The sequence below is a fragment of the Sorex fumeus genome, unplaced genomic scaffold (assembly GCF_029834395.1).
Source record: "Sorex fumeus unplaced genomic scaffold, SorFum_2.1 ptg000006l, whole genome shotgun sequence".
Classification (NCBI taxonomy): Eukaryota; Metazoa; Chordata; class Mammalia; order Eulipotyphla; family Soricidae; genus Sorex; species Sorex fumeus.
In genome coordinates, this window is record NW_026606063.1 from 42135407 (window position 1) to 42151012 (window position 15606).

Sequence of the window (15606 nt, forward strand, 5' to 3'; positions counted from 1 at the left end):
TCGGGGTCTCGTCAGGGCTAGGGGCTGAAATAAGGAATGTTTTAATGCACCTCAAAATAACTCGAGTTATGTGACATAGTTTGCGCATAGCTTAGGGTAAGACCATGTAAATTTTTGTTTAACCAGGAAAACAAGACAGTGTGCTCTCTGAGATTTATTTCTCATGAATCTATAGAATTTGGTATTGAATAGAATTGAATGGAAGAAGACATACCAAGCCACCCGACTGTTTATTCTCAAAGCAGTTTTCTTGACAGCTATCCTTTCCTCTAGCTTTATACCTATTCTTTGGATAGAAGAAAACAACAAGTAAGGCAAGTATAAAATGACACATGGAGGTCTCAACTCAGGTCTCAGTAGGGCATTTCACATCAATAGGAGATATTAGAAATATGTCCTATATATCTACAAGGTGTTTTTGTATAACAAGCGTCTTGTAATATTTTTAAAGGGTGGAAGTTGAAATCTCAAGTGCAATGTAGAACAGATAAGCAGAAAACATTTACAGAGTGACCAAGAGGTGAATTTTCGCTACTGACTAATGAACTTCACTGATACAGTGTTATATGGTTAGGTCTTAATGCTGATAAAGGAGTTTCCTGGGGGGTGTGTCCAAGATATGAACATAGCCTTTACCAAGGTGATCATTGTGGAAAGAGATTTCCCCACCTCAAAGCCAATATAAAGGATAAAACCTGTGCTGGGCAACCTCACTTGCTCCAGCACCTTCTTTCCCTCAGGCAAAATGAAAATCCTTGTGAGTATTTCTTACTGCTTCTTTATACTCTTGTGACTTGCTTGCAGAGAATGTTTATATTCTATATGCTTTGGATTTTAGGTCTCAGAAAAACATTGTGTGCTTCTTAGATTTAATTAGTTTTGTGTTAATTGTGTTAATTTAAAAAACTAATTAGATTTAATTAATTCTGTGATTGAACTAATTATGTCTTTAGCAGAAATGGTGCTGAATATTAAGTTAGATATTTATTTGCCCATTGTCTATTTTTAAAGATATTTATGAGAAACATAATTAAACCTAGAAAATTTAACTTAAGTGATTTAAACTTGTAATAAGTAATCATAAGTTTTGGAAGAATTTGTGTATTTTAGGACAATTGATTTGCTATCTAAAAGAGAAGTAATTTTAAAATAAAGTGATTAGTAATACTACTAATAATGGTAAACTAATTGCATATTAGATCCAATACTAAATATTTTGCATGAATAATTTTATCTATTCACTTCAATTACTGTAGCACTGTCTTCCGGTTGTTCAATTTGCTCGAGAGGGCCCAGTAACATCTCCATCGTAAGACTTGTTGTTACTGTGTTTGGCATATTGAGTATGTCATGTGTAGCTTTCCAGACTTTGCCATGAGGGCAAGATTCTCTCAGTAGCTGTTGGGCTCTTGGAGGGGGTGGAGGAATCGAACTCGGGTAGGTCAAGTGGGCTACATGCAAGGCAAACGCCCTACGCGCTGTGCTATAGCTCCAGCCCAACTTCAATTACTAAGAGTGGAAAAGTTTCTCCCCATTCTTCAGAATAATGTGAAGCACAAAGGAATATAATTTTCCTGAGTCAGTAAATATGTGATATAGGCTTAACACTTGCCTTTCACAGTTATAGAAGCAATCTTGTCAAAATTTAAGCAGCTGGATGAATGTGTAATAACTCATCTTTTCTATATTCTTCCTCAGGGAAAAATATCCTATTCCTTCCCTGACCTCAGCTTCTCATATTTCACAGTGTAGTGCTCCATGCAGACTGGACTGTGTTCTTAACCCAGAATGGAAATTCTATTCTGAATCTTTGTCTCTTCTTTTCCATCAACTGAAAAAGAAGGCAAACTGATAACACGACTGGACTGTGTTCTTAACCCAGAATGGAAATTCTATTCTGAATCTTTGTCTCTTCTTTTCCATCAACTGAAAAAGAAGGCAAACTGATAACACCCTCCTCCTAGGATGTTAAACATGGTCAGATTAAAAAGCTACATCTACTAGCAGTCTCTTGATTTTCCTAAACCTAAACCACTTACCTCTGGAGTATTAACACGGTGTTGGTGATGGTTCCTGGGTTGCTGGACACTCCCTGGATTCTCTTTAATTGTACCAGTAAGGTTGTCAGTCCTCCAAATCCCTATTCAAACCTATTAGACTCATTAAACAGAATAGATAGGTAATGTGAAAACTGTTCGAGAGTCAGAAAAGATGTGTTCCTATGCAAGAAGGCAGGTTGGAAATCTGCACAGAGATCTTTGCTTGATACTCCATCCCTACTTGCCAAAAAGCAATTATTATGGGAGGAATGGAAAGAGAAGTGGAAAAGTCCCACTGACAATTCTTAAAAATACCTACTCTTTCCCTCCAACAACAGTTCTCAATGATTATGTAGTTCACTGTAGTGAACTTTTTCTTTTCAAAAGAAAACTCATAACCATATATACATAAATGATCTGACACTTAGAACACTACAGAAAAATGTCAAAACTGCCTCACTGTCAATGTTCTAGCTGGTCCAATACTAGTCCGATGGTATCACTGAGACATGGGTTGTGGGAAAGTATGAAGGTTTTCCTTCATTTAAGCCTTAAAGGTGAATCATATCCCTAAGCATGGTATCGATGTTTCCCTTAGAAATGTATCTATTCCCAAGAGTTCATTTTAAGTCTGTTTTATTTTCTAGTCTCATAGAGTTAAACAAAAGTTTTTCTTTTGATTTGAGGATACAACTTTACCTCTGTAATCCAGGGTTAGTGTTAATCTTACACAGGTGTAACCATAGTGAAATATCTAAAAATTTTTAATTTATTTTTTAATTGAATCACAGTGAGATACATAGTTACAAAGTTGTTCATGATTGGGTTTCAATCATACAATGTTCCAACACCCTCCCACACCACCACCAATGTCCCCTCTCATTCCCTGCCACCCACCACCACCTGCATCTCTCTCTCTCTCTCTCTCCAGGCCTTAAACCATAGTACATAGTGAAGTAAATACTTGCTTTTTGTTCTGTTGTTTCAAAGTTTTCTGGCATATGAACACTATATAGAAGGCTATGGTATTGGGAAAGGTTGGGGATAGCATGAACTCAATAATAAATAAATCATGATCACGATCATCCTGTTGTTCGTTGATTGCTTTGAGCAGGTCCCAGTAATGTCTCCTTCGTCCTAGCCCTGAGATTTTAAAAAGTGCCATATTCAAGGGTCTTTCGGGGTTAGGAGAATGAGACCCATCATTGTTACTGGTATTTGGCATATTGGGTTCGCCACAGGGAGTTTGCCAGACTCTGCCGTGTGGACAGGTTACATTCGGTAGCCTGCCAGGTTGTCCAAAGTAAGAATGAGATAATAAGAAATGAACATGTATTTAGTGCTTTGAAAACAGACTGTTGACAATCAGGACTACTCTCCAGCAGTCCTGATTATACTATTTGGAAGTAGTTGGGCTTACTGTATTAAGTGATCCTCATGTCTATGATCTTTAATTGAAGATCCATGTGACATTCAATGACTCAAGGAATGAAAGTTTCTTATCTGTTTTTTCAGGTAGCATTTCTTGTGGTGCTGGCCATCTTTGGTACACAATCTCATGGATATGATGTGAGTTTATTTATTAAGGACTTCATATCTTGAAAATATTGGGAGAAGAAAATGCAAACTGATTTGGAAACATGGGATGGTTTTATCAAAAGAAACATTGAAGTTGATTGTGTCTTTCCAACTGCAATTCTTTAAAATGGAGCCTATTGCTTTAAAATGTGGTCAATCTAATTGATCCTGCAATTTCATTACTTCTTTTATTTGTGATATAGTAGTACACTTGTAAAGAATTTTAAAGTTTTATTTTTGTTTTAACTTTTTTTTTGTCTAAGAATCCCAATGAGGAGATTTCTGACTTCAATTGCTCATAGCAGAGAGAAAATTTTATTTTGACTGGGGTTGGAGGTTACTTTTAAGTGCCTTTAACTTCTTGGAAAACTATTATATCTTTGTTTTCAATCTAGGTTTTTAATATCATGAGTCCTACCAATAATGGCTATGTTCAGCAAACAATGACAATTGACAATGAAAAAAACATCGCTGTTGTTAATGTCCATTCAGGATCCTGCTCCTCTACTACAATTTTTGACTACAAGCATGTAAGCAATGAAGAAATTATTTTACATCTTCAAAACTGATCTTTTCAAGGGCAAAGAGGTAGCCATAGAATACATATTTGAATTTCAAGATCTAAATGTGATTCTTTTGAAATTTTATTGCTCTGCTTTCCCTCAATATCTAAGTAAAAAGATTAAAAAATTAAAACTATGACAGGAAGTGCAGGCTTACTTGATACTTCCTGGTAGTAATTGGAATTGTGATGTTATTGTCTCATTCTAGGATGAGAAAGTGTCTGTAAGAATCACCAAAGCCAAAAGCAATGCCTAGCACAAATTCTCAGAAATGGTATTAAAGGAATTCTAAAACAAAAGGCCCAATAAAAAAAAAAAGTGAAACAATTTAAAGACAGAGGACAGAAAAAAAGTGGACGATATCTAAAACTATACTCAATTAACTATGTATGTAGGTTATACAGTCTATCAAGCTTTTCTAAGAAGAAATCTATCTTAACTAAAAAATCATCAGATTATTTTATTTCAGTTGTAATCATTAACAATTTGTCTCAGAAACTTATCAGAAAGATTACTCAGTAACTTAATCATTTATACCATTATTTTTTCTCATTTGTTCTCTAACACTAATTAAGAAATTGCTTTTACCTAGACACTAAACAACATATAGAGGCTTTAAGTAGATTGTAGTTCATCTCACTGGATGTCTGAACATGTTTGTATTTTTCTTTTCTTGCAAAAATGTCCATATATTCTCCCTCTTCATTGTTGTTGGATGTTCCAGGGACTATTTAGAAATGTAGGGTCTTTGAAATAAACTGTTTCAAAGGAAGCCTTAATGAAATTGTTTTGCAGCAGATGTCAGGGAAATTCCAAAACTTTCTTTAAAATATATATTGATAAGAATATGGTTTAGGCTTCTTGGTTACCAGGTTTGGACTCATTCCAATTTTGAATTATATGAACTAATAATTTGCAAGAATTAAAAACAGGAAGTAGAAATCTAAAAGTTCCTTTTTGAAAGAAAATTTCGCTCTGATGAAAAATAGTTCATCAGGCTACCTCTTACTACAAGTTCTCCACCATCTATTATTCTTTGGTCCTAATTTTTTCTACTTATTCTCCAGTCAGCTAGTTGGTTTTGAAGTGGACAAAGAATAGAAAGAAGATGGTAAAGGAGATGATAGTTAAAAAAACAACAACAACCTGTGTGTGTGTGTGTGTGTGTGTGTGTGTGTGTGTTGGGGGTGGGGGATAAGAACACATTTTAATATGTTTACCATGCCCAAGGGGCAGATTTAGATCTCATAACATGAAAAAAAGGCTTGCATAGCATGGATTTTCACAATTTCAAAGAGATAAGTGAAAAATTTGAAATAACAAGAAAAAGAAAGTAAAGAGTTAGCATCTATTTATTGCAGATTGGAAAGAAGTCATATGCACTCACTCTGCATACATAAAACTTTCCTTCAAGGCTAAGATGACAATCTCAACAAATTTAGAACCTAAGAACCTTTAGTGAGCAGTAACTGTTCTTTTGCTACCTCAGAGCTACATTGCAACCAGGATGCTCTCTCGAAGAGCCTGCTACATCATGAAAATGAACCACAAAAGCATCCCTGCACTGGACCAGCTCAAACGGTATATCTACGAAAACAAGGTATTTCTGGCATAGATATGCTTTATTCTTGAACCAAAGAAAGTTGGCCAGAGGGGAACTAGGAGAGAGTGAGAAAGGAGTTCAGAGCATTACAAATTACTATGGAAGGGATATATGCCACTTGCAAAAGTCTCCTTTTTTTTTTTTTTTACTTTCATTGCTTTTGGGTGCAGGAGTACAACTATTAATTTGATTTTTATCCTATAGCCCCCAATGGTCACGGTTCTCTCGTTGTTCATTGATTTGTTCGAGCGGGCCCAGTAACGTCTCCATCGTGAGACTTGTTGTTACTGTGTTTGGCATATTGAATTCGTCACGGGGAGCTTGCCAGTCTTTGCCTTGTGGGCGAGATACTCTCGGTAGCTTGCCAGGCTCTCCGAGAGGGGCGGAGGAATCGAACCTGGCTCAGCCGGGCGGGTTGCGCACAAGGCAAACACTCTACCGCTGTGCTAGCCCCCAATATAAAAACATAATAAATTCCATTATATTTTTATAAAAGTATTATACAGTCTTTCTTCTCATATTAAAAGTTTGTGATTGACAGAAAAATGAGCAACATTATTATATTTAATCAATCCAAAATAGAAAGTGAGACTAACAAATACCGCAAAAGGCTAGAGCCTGGCTGTGATCCCCTTCCATGACTTCCAGTATGGACCAGCTTTGATGTGAGACCATCCTCTCTTTGCCTTTCACTGCCACCAGTAACAAAAGGTTATAATAATGAGGCTTCTCTGAAAACTGAATGTCAGAACAGAGGTGATCTCTTGAGATCCAGGATCACCCTCTATTTAATAATCTCAAAGAGAACAAAAGACACAAATTAGAAAATGGCATGCCAGATTTTTCTCACTTTAGTTTACCACCCTCTTCCATACTATTATACATTTTTAGACTCTGAAAACTATGTTCTCTGACAAATACACCTGGGTCAAGTACAATCCTCTGCAGTCTCTGATCACAAACGTCGACTGGTTCCTGTTTGGGTCTCCCATTAAACAGCTCTGCAAGGACATGCCCCTTTACAAAGGAGAAGTGGTTGAAAAGCCCACGTCACGTGAGTACTAATACAATATTCTTTTATACAGTGTTTTTTGAAAGCTCCTACAGATCAGACACTTTGCTTGCTATTGTGTGAAGTACAAATAAGCATGAAAAGTGGTTCATTTGGGAATGAAACTACCTACCACATGTGAACATTGTGTAAACACTAGGAAGATGCAGAAATGAGTAAAATCTGCTTCCAGAGAACATGCAATCTATTGGAGAGGTTTATGAGCTAATACAGAGGAAAGAATAAAAAATGGTGCCAAGAGAAAATTATTGAGTGTTCTCTTCTTCTTTTACATCTAAGAACTTTGGACAGGAGAAAAATAGTCTTGGGGTCAAAGAGATAGTATAGCATAGGATGTTTACTTTGCATGTGACTGACGCAGGATTGATCCCTGGCACCCCACATGGTCACCTGAGCTTGCCATCAGTGACCCCTGAGTGCAGAGCTAGGAGTAAGCACTGAGCAACACTGGGGATGGCACAAAAACCAAAAGAAGGGAGGGGAGATATTATGAAAATATTATCTTTTTAGGAACGATAAAAAGGAAACAATTATGAAATATTCTTGGGTGATAGATTTGTAGTGGGAAGGAGATGGAAGAAAGGAGGAGGAAATGAGGTGATGTAGACCAAAGGACTCACATTTCAATAATGTCAAGATCATGTTTTGAGTATCTAATTATAGAATGGAGACCACAGTTAATTATATGGCATTATATACTTGGAAGTTGCTGATAGATATTAAGCATTTTTTTTCACACAAAAATTACTTATGGTCCTACTGAGATGTTGGATGTGTTATGGTCCTAATCCTACAAATGTTCTATCACTCAAATCACCTTGTACATCACCTTGTATACTTTATAAAAAAGCATATTTTCCAGTTATTTCTCAGTGAAGTTAAAATTTTTTCAAATATTGGCTAGAATAGGCCCAAGAGAAATAAACAAATGTTACTGATTGACAGAGATAAAAAAACAAAACAAAAGAAAACAAAAACAACCATCAAACCAAACCCTGCTTCTTGTAGATGGTATATGTTTCTACAGTCACAGTCAATAATTTTACATCAAATTTTTAAATATGGGAGAGTGGAAGAAAAGTCACACCACTAATAATGAATACAACAAAAATGCCCCAGAGAGTCAGAGGAAGAGATAAACAGCATGTACTGCACTTTTGCCACGCAGGAAAATATTTTAACACACTCTCCTTTAGTAAGATTGTGAGTACTTTTAAGAAAGACACATTGACATGTCATGAGCACAGAATGTCAATTTCAATCTAGACTTTATTAGCTTATTCAGAAATTGTTTAAATCTCATTTAAGCTGCCACATTATTATCCTTTAAAATACAAGTGCATCTAACAACACCTACTCAAGAGATTTACAAAAAAGAAGACTTCGGTTTTCTGCATTCTAGAAATATGTTTCTTAATGCTCTTTCTTTCAATTGTTTTTACCTTTTCAGATACTGCTGGCGCTGGAGCTTGTGCAAAGGCTGGGCTTCTGGGCATCCTTGGAATTTCTGTCTGTGCAGACATTCGCATTTAAATATCAGCCTCCCTGTTTCATCTTTACAAAGAAATATACCCTTGGTTTCTAGCCAGCAGCCAAATTAAATTCTTTCTCAATGTCCCAACTAATTTTAAGTTTCAATAGTAAAACATAAACGCTATATTTACAGGTATCTGAGTATTTGCTTTTTTTTGTTGTGCAATGTCAAAGGAAGCCAAACGACTTTTATATCAATATATATACAGAACAAAAAGAAACACAAGGATTTTAAATCATAAATTGTGAAATCCCAGTTCATACAGTTAGGTCACATACAGGTCGGTCAGCAGTGGAAAGGTTTAAATTCTCATATCTGCCCATGAGACCAGTTATTAACCTGTCCATCAAGCACATCGGGGCAACCTCGGTGGAAGGGCAATTTTATCTCTATCCGGGGGTGGGTTCCAGGTGGGATTGGAAAAACCTTTAAATCTTTTTTTCACTGCACCAGTGAATGAACCAATAGTTCTATCTAGAATAGACCTATAGGGCTGGAGTTATAGCACAGCGGTAGGGCATTTGCCTTGCACGCGGCCGGCCTGGCCAACCCGAGTTCGATTCCTCTGCCCCTCTTGGAGAGCCCGGCAAGCTACCAAGAGTATCTCACCTGCACGGCAAAGCCTGGCAAGCTACCCGTGATGTATTTGATATGCCAAACACAGTAACAAGTCTCACAATGGAGACGTTACTGGGCCCGCTGGAGCAAATCGATGAACAATGGGAGGACAGTGCCACAGAACAGTGCACCAATGAATTACACTCTTGTCTGACAAGCAGCCTAGAGGGCCGTTCATGAGCATGCCTTTAGGATTAGTTATAGTTCTTCAAACTAGGAGACTCAATCTTAATACATATTATTATGCTATATTTTGCCTCTGAGTTATGAGAGTGATAGCGGGAATCCTCATCACCCCAGTGAAATGTATTAAACTAGAAACAAGGGCAAGAGTAGCAATCTGACTGGGAATGACATTATATATATATATATATATATATATATATATATATATACAGACATATATATGCACACATATACATATAGCATTAATTTTAATATTTAATTATAATATTTCAATTAAACTCATGAAGTGAGGAAGTTAATGGATCAGTAGAACATATAATTGGTTTTCATATAGGCTGCTCTATTGGGTCAAAGTTAAGTGCAAAGATGAACAAAAAGGAACCAGTGAAAGAGGAAGGTCTCTATCCTCTCTATTCCTCTCTAACAGGAAGCTGCTATCCCTAACCTCCCTAAAAGAAAACTATAATATCCAAGAAAGTGAATTTTTTGTTAAGAAAGAGAGGGTTTTATATCACAGTGGGTAGGGTATTTGCCTTGCGTGTGGCCGACCCGGGTTCGATTTCTCCATCCCTCTCGGGGAACCTGGCAAGCTACTGAGAGTATCCTGCCCGCTCGGCAGAGCCTAGCCAGCTACCCGTGACATATACGATATGCCAAAAACAGTAACAACAAGTCTCACAATGGAGACGTTACTGGCGCCCACTCGAGCAAATCGATGAATAATGGAAGGAAAGTGCTAGTGCTATAGTGCTACAATAGCAAGAGTAGAGCATATATAACATGATGCTAAATGAATGGGAGTGTACCAGAAGGGACTATGGTTTCTTTAAGTGATGCAATCCAAATTAAATTAATTGAACAAAGAATGATTGCATTTATCATCTCAACTGACAACAAAAATTAGGAATTTTCTGCTGTGAAGTGGCTAGAACTGGGTGTTTACTGTGCTCTCCACCCCTACCTCCATGTCTCAACTCTCCTTTTCCCTGTATGTCAGCTTCTAAAGTTCTAATCTTACATTGACTTCCTCCATGAAGATAGATCAATACCATTTAGTCCTCATCTTATTAGCTTAAACATCAGAGGGAAAAGGAAAACTTTTAATTCTAATTGTGAATTATTTAAAAATTTTGAATCTCTGTCAAAGGCCTTAACTGAATCACTTACTTGAATTTTTATTTTGTTTTGTTTTGTTTGTGCCATACTCAATAGTGCCATACCCATCTGCGATGCCAAGAATTGAATTGGAGTTGGTCACATGCAAGACAAGAACCTTAACCCCTGTACTCTCTCTGGCCACTTGCTGACCACCTTAACTCCTGTACTGTCTGTCTGGTCACAGTGAACCAGCACTGGTGGTGGTGGTGGTGGTGGTGGGGGAGGTGAGTGAATTATAACTGACCCCCGCCTTTGGAATTTACTGTTTACTGTTAGGGTCCAGTGTCCGAAAGACCACACAAAGCAATGAACTCTGCAGTATAAGAGTTTATTTAGCACAAGCCAACCAAGTATGGAGTTTAGAAAGCTGACTGGTCAGGGCCATTCCCTCTAGTAGGAAAGCGACCCCTCCACTTTTTTCCAGCATCCTTTAATACTCTAAAAATGCAAGGGGATTTTCTGACCATCTTGTCCCACTCCCTTGTGACCTTTTCCTTGATTGGGCCAGTGGTTATATCTACTGATGTCATGCAGAAGTAGTTCTGCTTTTTTTGGAGGATCCTCCCAAAAATCTGGGAGTAGTTCTGCCTTTTTGGCTGATTCCTACAAATGGGTGTTCAACTGATGGTTACTGGTAAAATCTGTGCTTTTCTGAAATGGCTGTGCTGATGCTAAGCATGGCTAAGCAAGGCTAAGTATTGTAGGAGGGGAGTAGACCTTCACGTTTTACAGCTGTGCTGTGCTCACTTAATTGTATGATGTAGCTTCCATTTCTAGAGCAGAACTTTTAGTTCCTCTTTCCTACCTTTTCTTGCTTGATAGCAGCTAACACTGCAGATGCCATAAGATCTGATCTGATCTGATCTGATCTTTAAAATGATCAACATTTTAAAGCAGCAGCTGAGGTGTCCAGAGGGAATCTGTAAGCAGCCTGAGACCCATGAAATTACCTTTGAAAGAAACCTCTTTCTTAAGAACTTGAATGACAAAATACCAACTCTGTTTTTATTTCTGTTTGTCCAAGATAGCTTTCCTTGAGTATTTTGAATATTTCATTCCACCCTCGTCTGACTCTTAGAATTTCTGCTGAGAAATCTGCAGATATCCTGACAGGAGTGCCTTGACAGGTAACACGAGTCTCCCCTACCACCAACACCAGCAACCTTTATAATTTTTTCTTTATTACTGACTTTGGAAAATTTTGTCATTATGTGTCCTGGTGTAGGTCTTTTATGGCAGTTAGGTAATTGGGTGTTCTGTTAGCTCCCTGAACTTGCATATTCCATTCTGTCCCCAGGCTTAAAAAGAAATCAGCTACTTTCTTTAAATGAGTTCTCCACTCTCTTCTTTTTGTGGAATAACCACTCTTCTTCTGTCACCTTTCCTAATGAAGTCAGATCCAGGAGAGTTTCTTTATTAAAAAAAATATGTATCTTGTTTCTTGGATCTGTGAGATAGTACGGGGATTAAAACACTTGTCTTGCCAGCAGCTTACCACAGTTTGATTTCTGGCATCACATATGATTCCTTGAGCTCTGTCAAAAGTGATTACTGACCCCAGAGCTAGGACTAAGCCCTAAGCATTGCCAGGAGTGAATCACAAAGCAAAAAGATACTGTTTCTCTATCCTTCGTTTGAATCATTTCCCAAACTTCCTAATTCATTTTTCATATCTCATTTATTTATTTATTTATTTTTAATTTACTTATTGAATCGCTGTGGGAAAGGTTACAAAGCTTTCAGGTTTAGGTCTCAGTCATGCAAATATCAATCACATTTCCCTTTACCAATAGTTATTTTTCACCACGAAGGACCCCAATAAATCCCCACCTCCACCTCCCCCCGCCAATGCCTGTGGGGCAGATGAATTCTAGTTAACACTCTATCTACTTTGACTAGCTTCATTGTTTCGATAAAAGTTGCACCATTATTATTTAGACTTTACCGCCCCCCAAATCAGCCATGCTGAAAAAGCATTGTGAAATGATTTGCTTTCTACAGCTGGGTTCAAGAATTAAATGATGTCGCGCGGCCGTGATAGTGACCGCGCAGTTTTGGATTTGTGCTATTTTATTTATTAACCCTGGAAGTATTTCTACTGAGAGTCAGATAATTAAGAGATTGGTTTCTGTGCTTCTGGGGCCTTGGCCGTGCTGGAGAGCCGCTTGTGGGGGGCAATTGGTGACCTCGGTAGGGCGTGAATGATGAGCCGGAACGCCCCCCCCCCCAACCTCCCCTCTCCCATGAAGTTTCAGTCACGCCCCCACCCCCGGCTCAGACCTGCTCTCCACAAGGCTCCCATGCGGCCGCCATCTTTCTTTCCAGAGAGGAGAGGGCGAATGGAGCAACACCCTTTCCCCTCCGGGAAGGCAAGATGGCGTGGATTAACGCATAGTCTGTTAGCTTTTCTGCTCCAAGCTGCTGGTTTTCTGCATTAAGTCCTTGTGCTTCTGGGGCCGTGGCCGTGCCGGAGAGCTGCTCATAGGGGGCAACTGGTGACCTCGGTAGGGCGTGAAGGACGGGCTGGAACGCCCCCCGGTCCCATGAAGTTTCAGTCGCGCCCCCACCCCCGGCTCAGACCTACTCTCCACAAGGCTCCCATGCGGCCGCCATCTTTCTTTCCAGAGAAAAGAGCTCATATCTCATTTATTTTTGGTTCATTTTATCTTTAAAAATATGAGAAATAACCCATCCTGCTCATTAATATTTTTCCTGAGTTTTTTAAAAATTTTTATTAGTGAAACACCATGAGGTACAGTTGTAGACTTACAAATTTTTGTGCTTGGGTTTCAGTTGTACAATGATCAAGTACCCATCCCTTTACCAGTGCCCATTTTCCACGACCACAGGTCCCAGTATCTCTCCCACCCCTCATCCCCCTCATCCCACCCTGCCTCTGTGGCAGGGCATTCCCTTTTGTTCTCTCTCTCTCTCCTTTTGGGTGTTGTGGTTCGCAAAAGAGGCATTGAGTGGCAATTATGTTTGATCTATAGTCTACTTTCAGCTTGCTTCTCCCATCCTGGGAGGATCCTCCCAACACCCTTTATTTGGTGCTCCCTTCTCTATCTGAGCTCCGTTTTCCCCTAGCATGTGTGGCTGGCCTCCAAGCCATGGAGCAAAATTCCTGGTAATAATCTCGGCCACTCTTGGGTGTTAGTCTCCTAGTTTGTTACTTTATGTTCCCCAGATGTATGCAATTTTTCTATGCCTATCCCTCTCTTTCTGACTCATTTTGCTTAACATGATACTTTCCATGTAGTACCACTTGTATGTAAATTTCATGACTTCATCTTTTCTAACAGCTACATAGTACTTCATTGTGTAAATGTACCGAAGTTTCTTTAACCTGTCATCTGTTCTCGGGCACTCAGGTTTTTTCCAGATTCTGGCTATTGTAAAGAGTGCTGCAATGAAAAACAAGTGCAGTTGTCACTTCGACTATACTTTTTTTGCCTCTCTGGGATATATTCCCAGGAGTGGTATTGCTGGGTCAAATGGGAGCTCCATTTCTAATTTTTTGAGAATCGTCCATACTGTTTTCCAGAAGGGCTGAACCAGTCGGCATTTCCACCAGCAGTGAAGGAGGGTCCCTTTCTCGCCACATCTGTGCCAGCACCAGTTGCTTTTGTTCTTTTGGATGTGGGCCAGTCTCTGTGGTGTGAAATGATATCTCATTGTTGTTTTGATCTGCATCTCCCTGATGATTAATGATGTAGAGCATTTTCTCATGTGCCTTTTAGCCATTCGGATTTCTTCTTTGAGAAAGTTTCTGTTCATTTCATTGCCCCATTTTTTGATGGGGTTGGAAGTTTTCTTCTTGTGGAGATCAACCAGTACCTTGTATATCCTTGGTATCAACCCCTTGTCGGATGTATATTCGGCGAATATCCTTTCCCATTCTGTAGACTGTCTGTATTTTGGTCACTGTTTCTTTTGAGTTGCAGAAGCTTCTTAGTTTAAGATAGTTCCATTTGTCTATCTCTGTTTTCACTTGCTGGCCAGTGGCATGATATCTATGAAAATACCATTAGCTTCAAAATCATGGAGGGTTTTTGCCAACTTTATCTTCAAGGAACTTTATGGATTACAGTCTGATGTTGAGGTCTTTAATCCATTTTGATCTTTAGTACATGGCATTAGGCAGAGATCTGAGCCCACTTTTTTGCATGTAGCCGTCCAGTTTTGCCAGCACAATTTGTTAAAGAGGCTTTCCTTGCTCCACTTCACTTTTCTTGCCCCCTTATCAAAGATTAGATGATCCTATGCTTGGGAGGAGATGTCAGTATATTCAACCCTGTTCCATTGGTCTACAGCTCTGCCTTTGTTCCAGTACCATTCTGTTTTAATTATTACTGCTTTTTAGTAGAGTTTGAAGTTAGGGAGGTTGATTCCTCCCATTTTCTTTTTCCCAAGAATTGCATTAGCTGTTCTTGGGGGCTTATTGTTCCATATAAATTTCAGGAGTTTCTTTGAAGAATGTCATAGGTATTGTAACAGGGAGCGCATGGAATTTGTACAGTGCTCTGGGAAGTATTGCCATTTTAACCACGTTAATTCTCCCGATCCATGAACAGGGGATATTTTTCCATTTCCTCGTATCCTCCTTTATTTCCTGAAGTAGCATTTTGTAGTTGTCTTTGTACAGGTCCTTTATTTCCTTAGTTAAGCTGATTCCTAGGTACTTGATTTTCTGAGGCACAACTGTGAATGGGATTGTTTTCTTCATGTCACTTTCTTCTCTTTCACTATTTACGTGTAGGAAAGCATGGACTTTTGGGTATTGATTTTATAGCCTGCAAGTTTACTATACAAGTCTTTTGTTTCTAGGAGTTTCTTAGTAGAGGTTTTAGGGTTTTCTAAGTATAGTATCATATCATCTGCAAATAGTGAGAGCTTGATTTCTTCCTTCCCTACCTGGATGCCCTTAATATCTTTTTCTTGCCTAATCGCTATTGCAAGTACTTCCAGTATTATATTGAACAGTAGTGGAGAGAGTGGGCATCCTTGTCTGGTCCCTGATCTTAGGGGAAGGCTCTCAGTTTTTTCCCCATTGCAGATGTTGCTTGCTGTAATCTTGTGGTAGATGGCTTTAACTATGTTGAGGAAAGTCCTCTCTATCCCCATTTTGCCATGGGTTTTCATCATAAACGGATGCTGGATCTTGTTAAATGCTTTCTCTGCATCTAGTGATATGATCATATGATTTTTATCTTTTCTTTTATTGATATGATGGATTATGGTGATTGATTTCTGAA

General features: G+C 38.6%; 1 protein-coding gene across 1 annotated transcript; it reads left to right on the forward strand.

Annotated features, from left to right (window-relative positions):
• The first annotated feature begins 745 nt into the window (after positions 1 to 745).
• GKN2 (gastrokine 2) lies at positions 746 to 8388 on the forward strand. Its single transcript, XM_056129836.1, has 6 exons — positions 746 to 757; positions 3555 to 3608; positions 4013 to 4147; positions 5670 to 5780; positions 6675 to 6837; positions 8306 to 8388. The coding sequence occupies exons 1-6, from the start codon at positions 746 to 748 to the stop codon at positions 8386 to 8388; spliced, it is 558 nt and encodes a 185-aa protein (XP_055985811.1).
• Positions 8389 to 15606: the final 7218 nt, after the last annotated feature.

Bases quoted from the DNA above. Each gene is read 5' to 3' on its own strand.
- GKN2 (XM_056129836.1), top strand. The intron at 3,609-4,012 runs GTGAGTTTATTT...TTTTCAATCTAG, and splicing joins CACAATCTCATGGATATGAT to GTTTTTAATATCATGAGTCC. The intron at 6,838-8,305 runs GTGAGTACTAAT...TTACCTTTTCAG, and splicing joins GGTTGAAAAGCCCACGTCAC to ATACTGCTGGCGCTGGAGCT.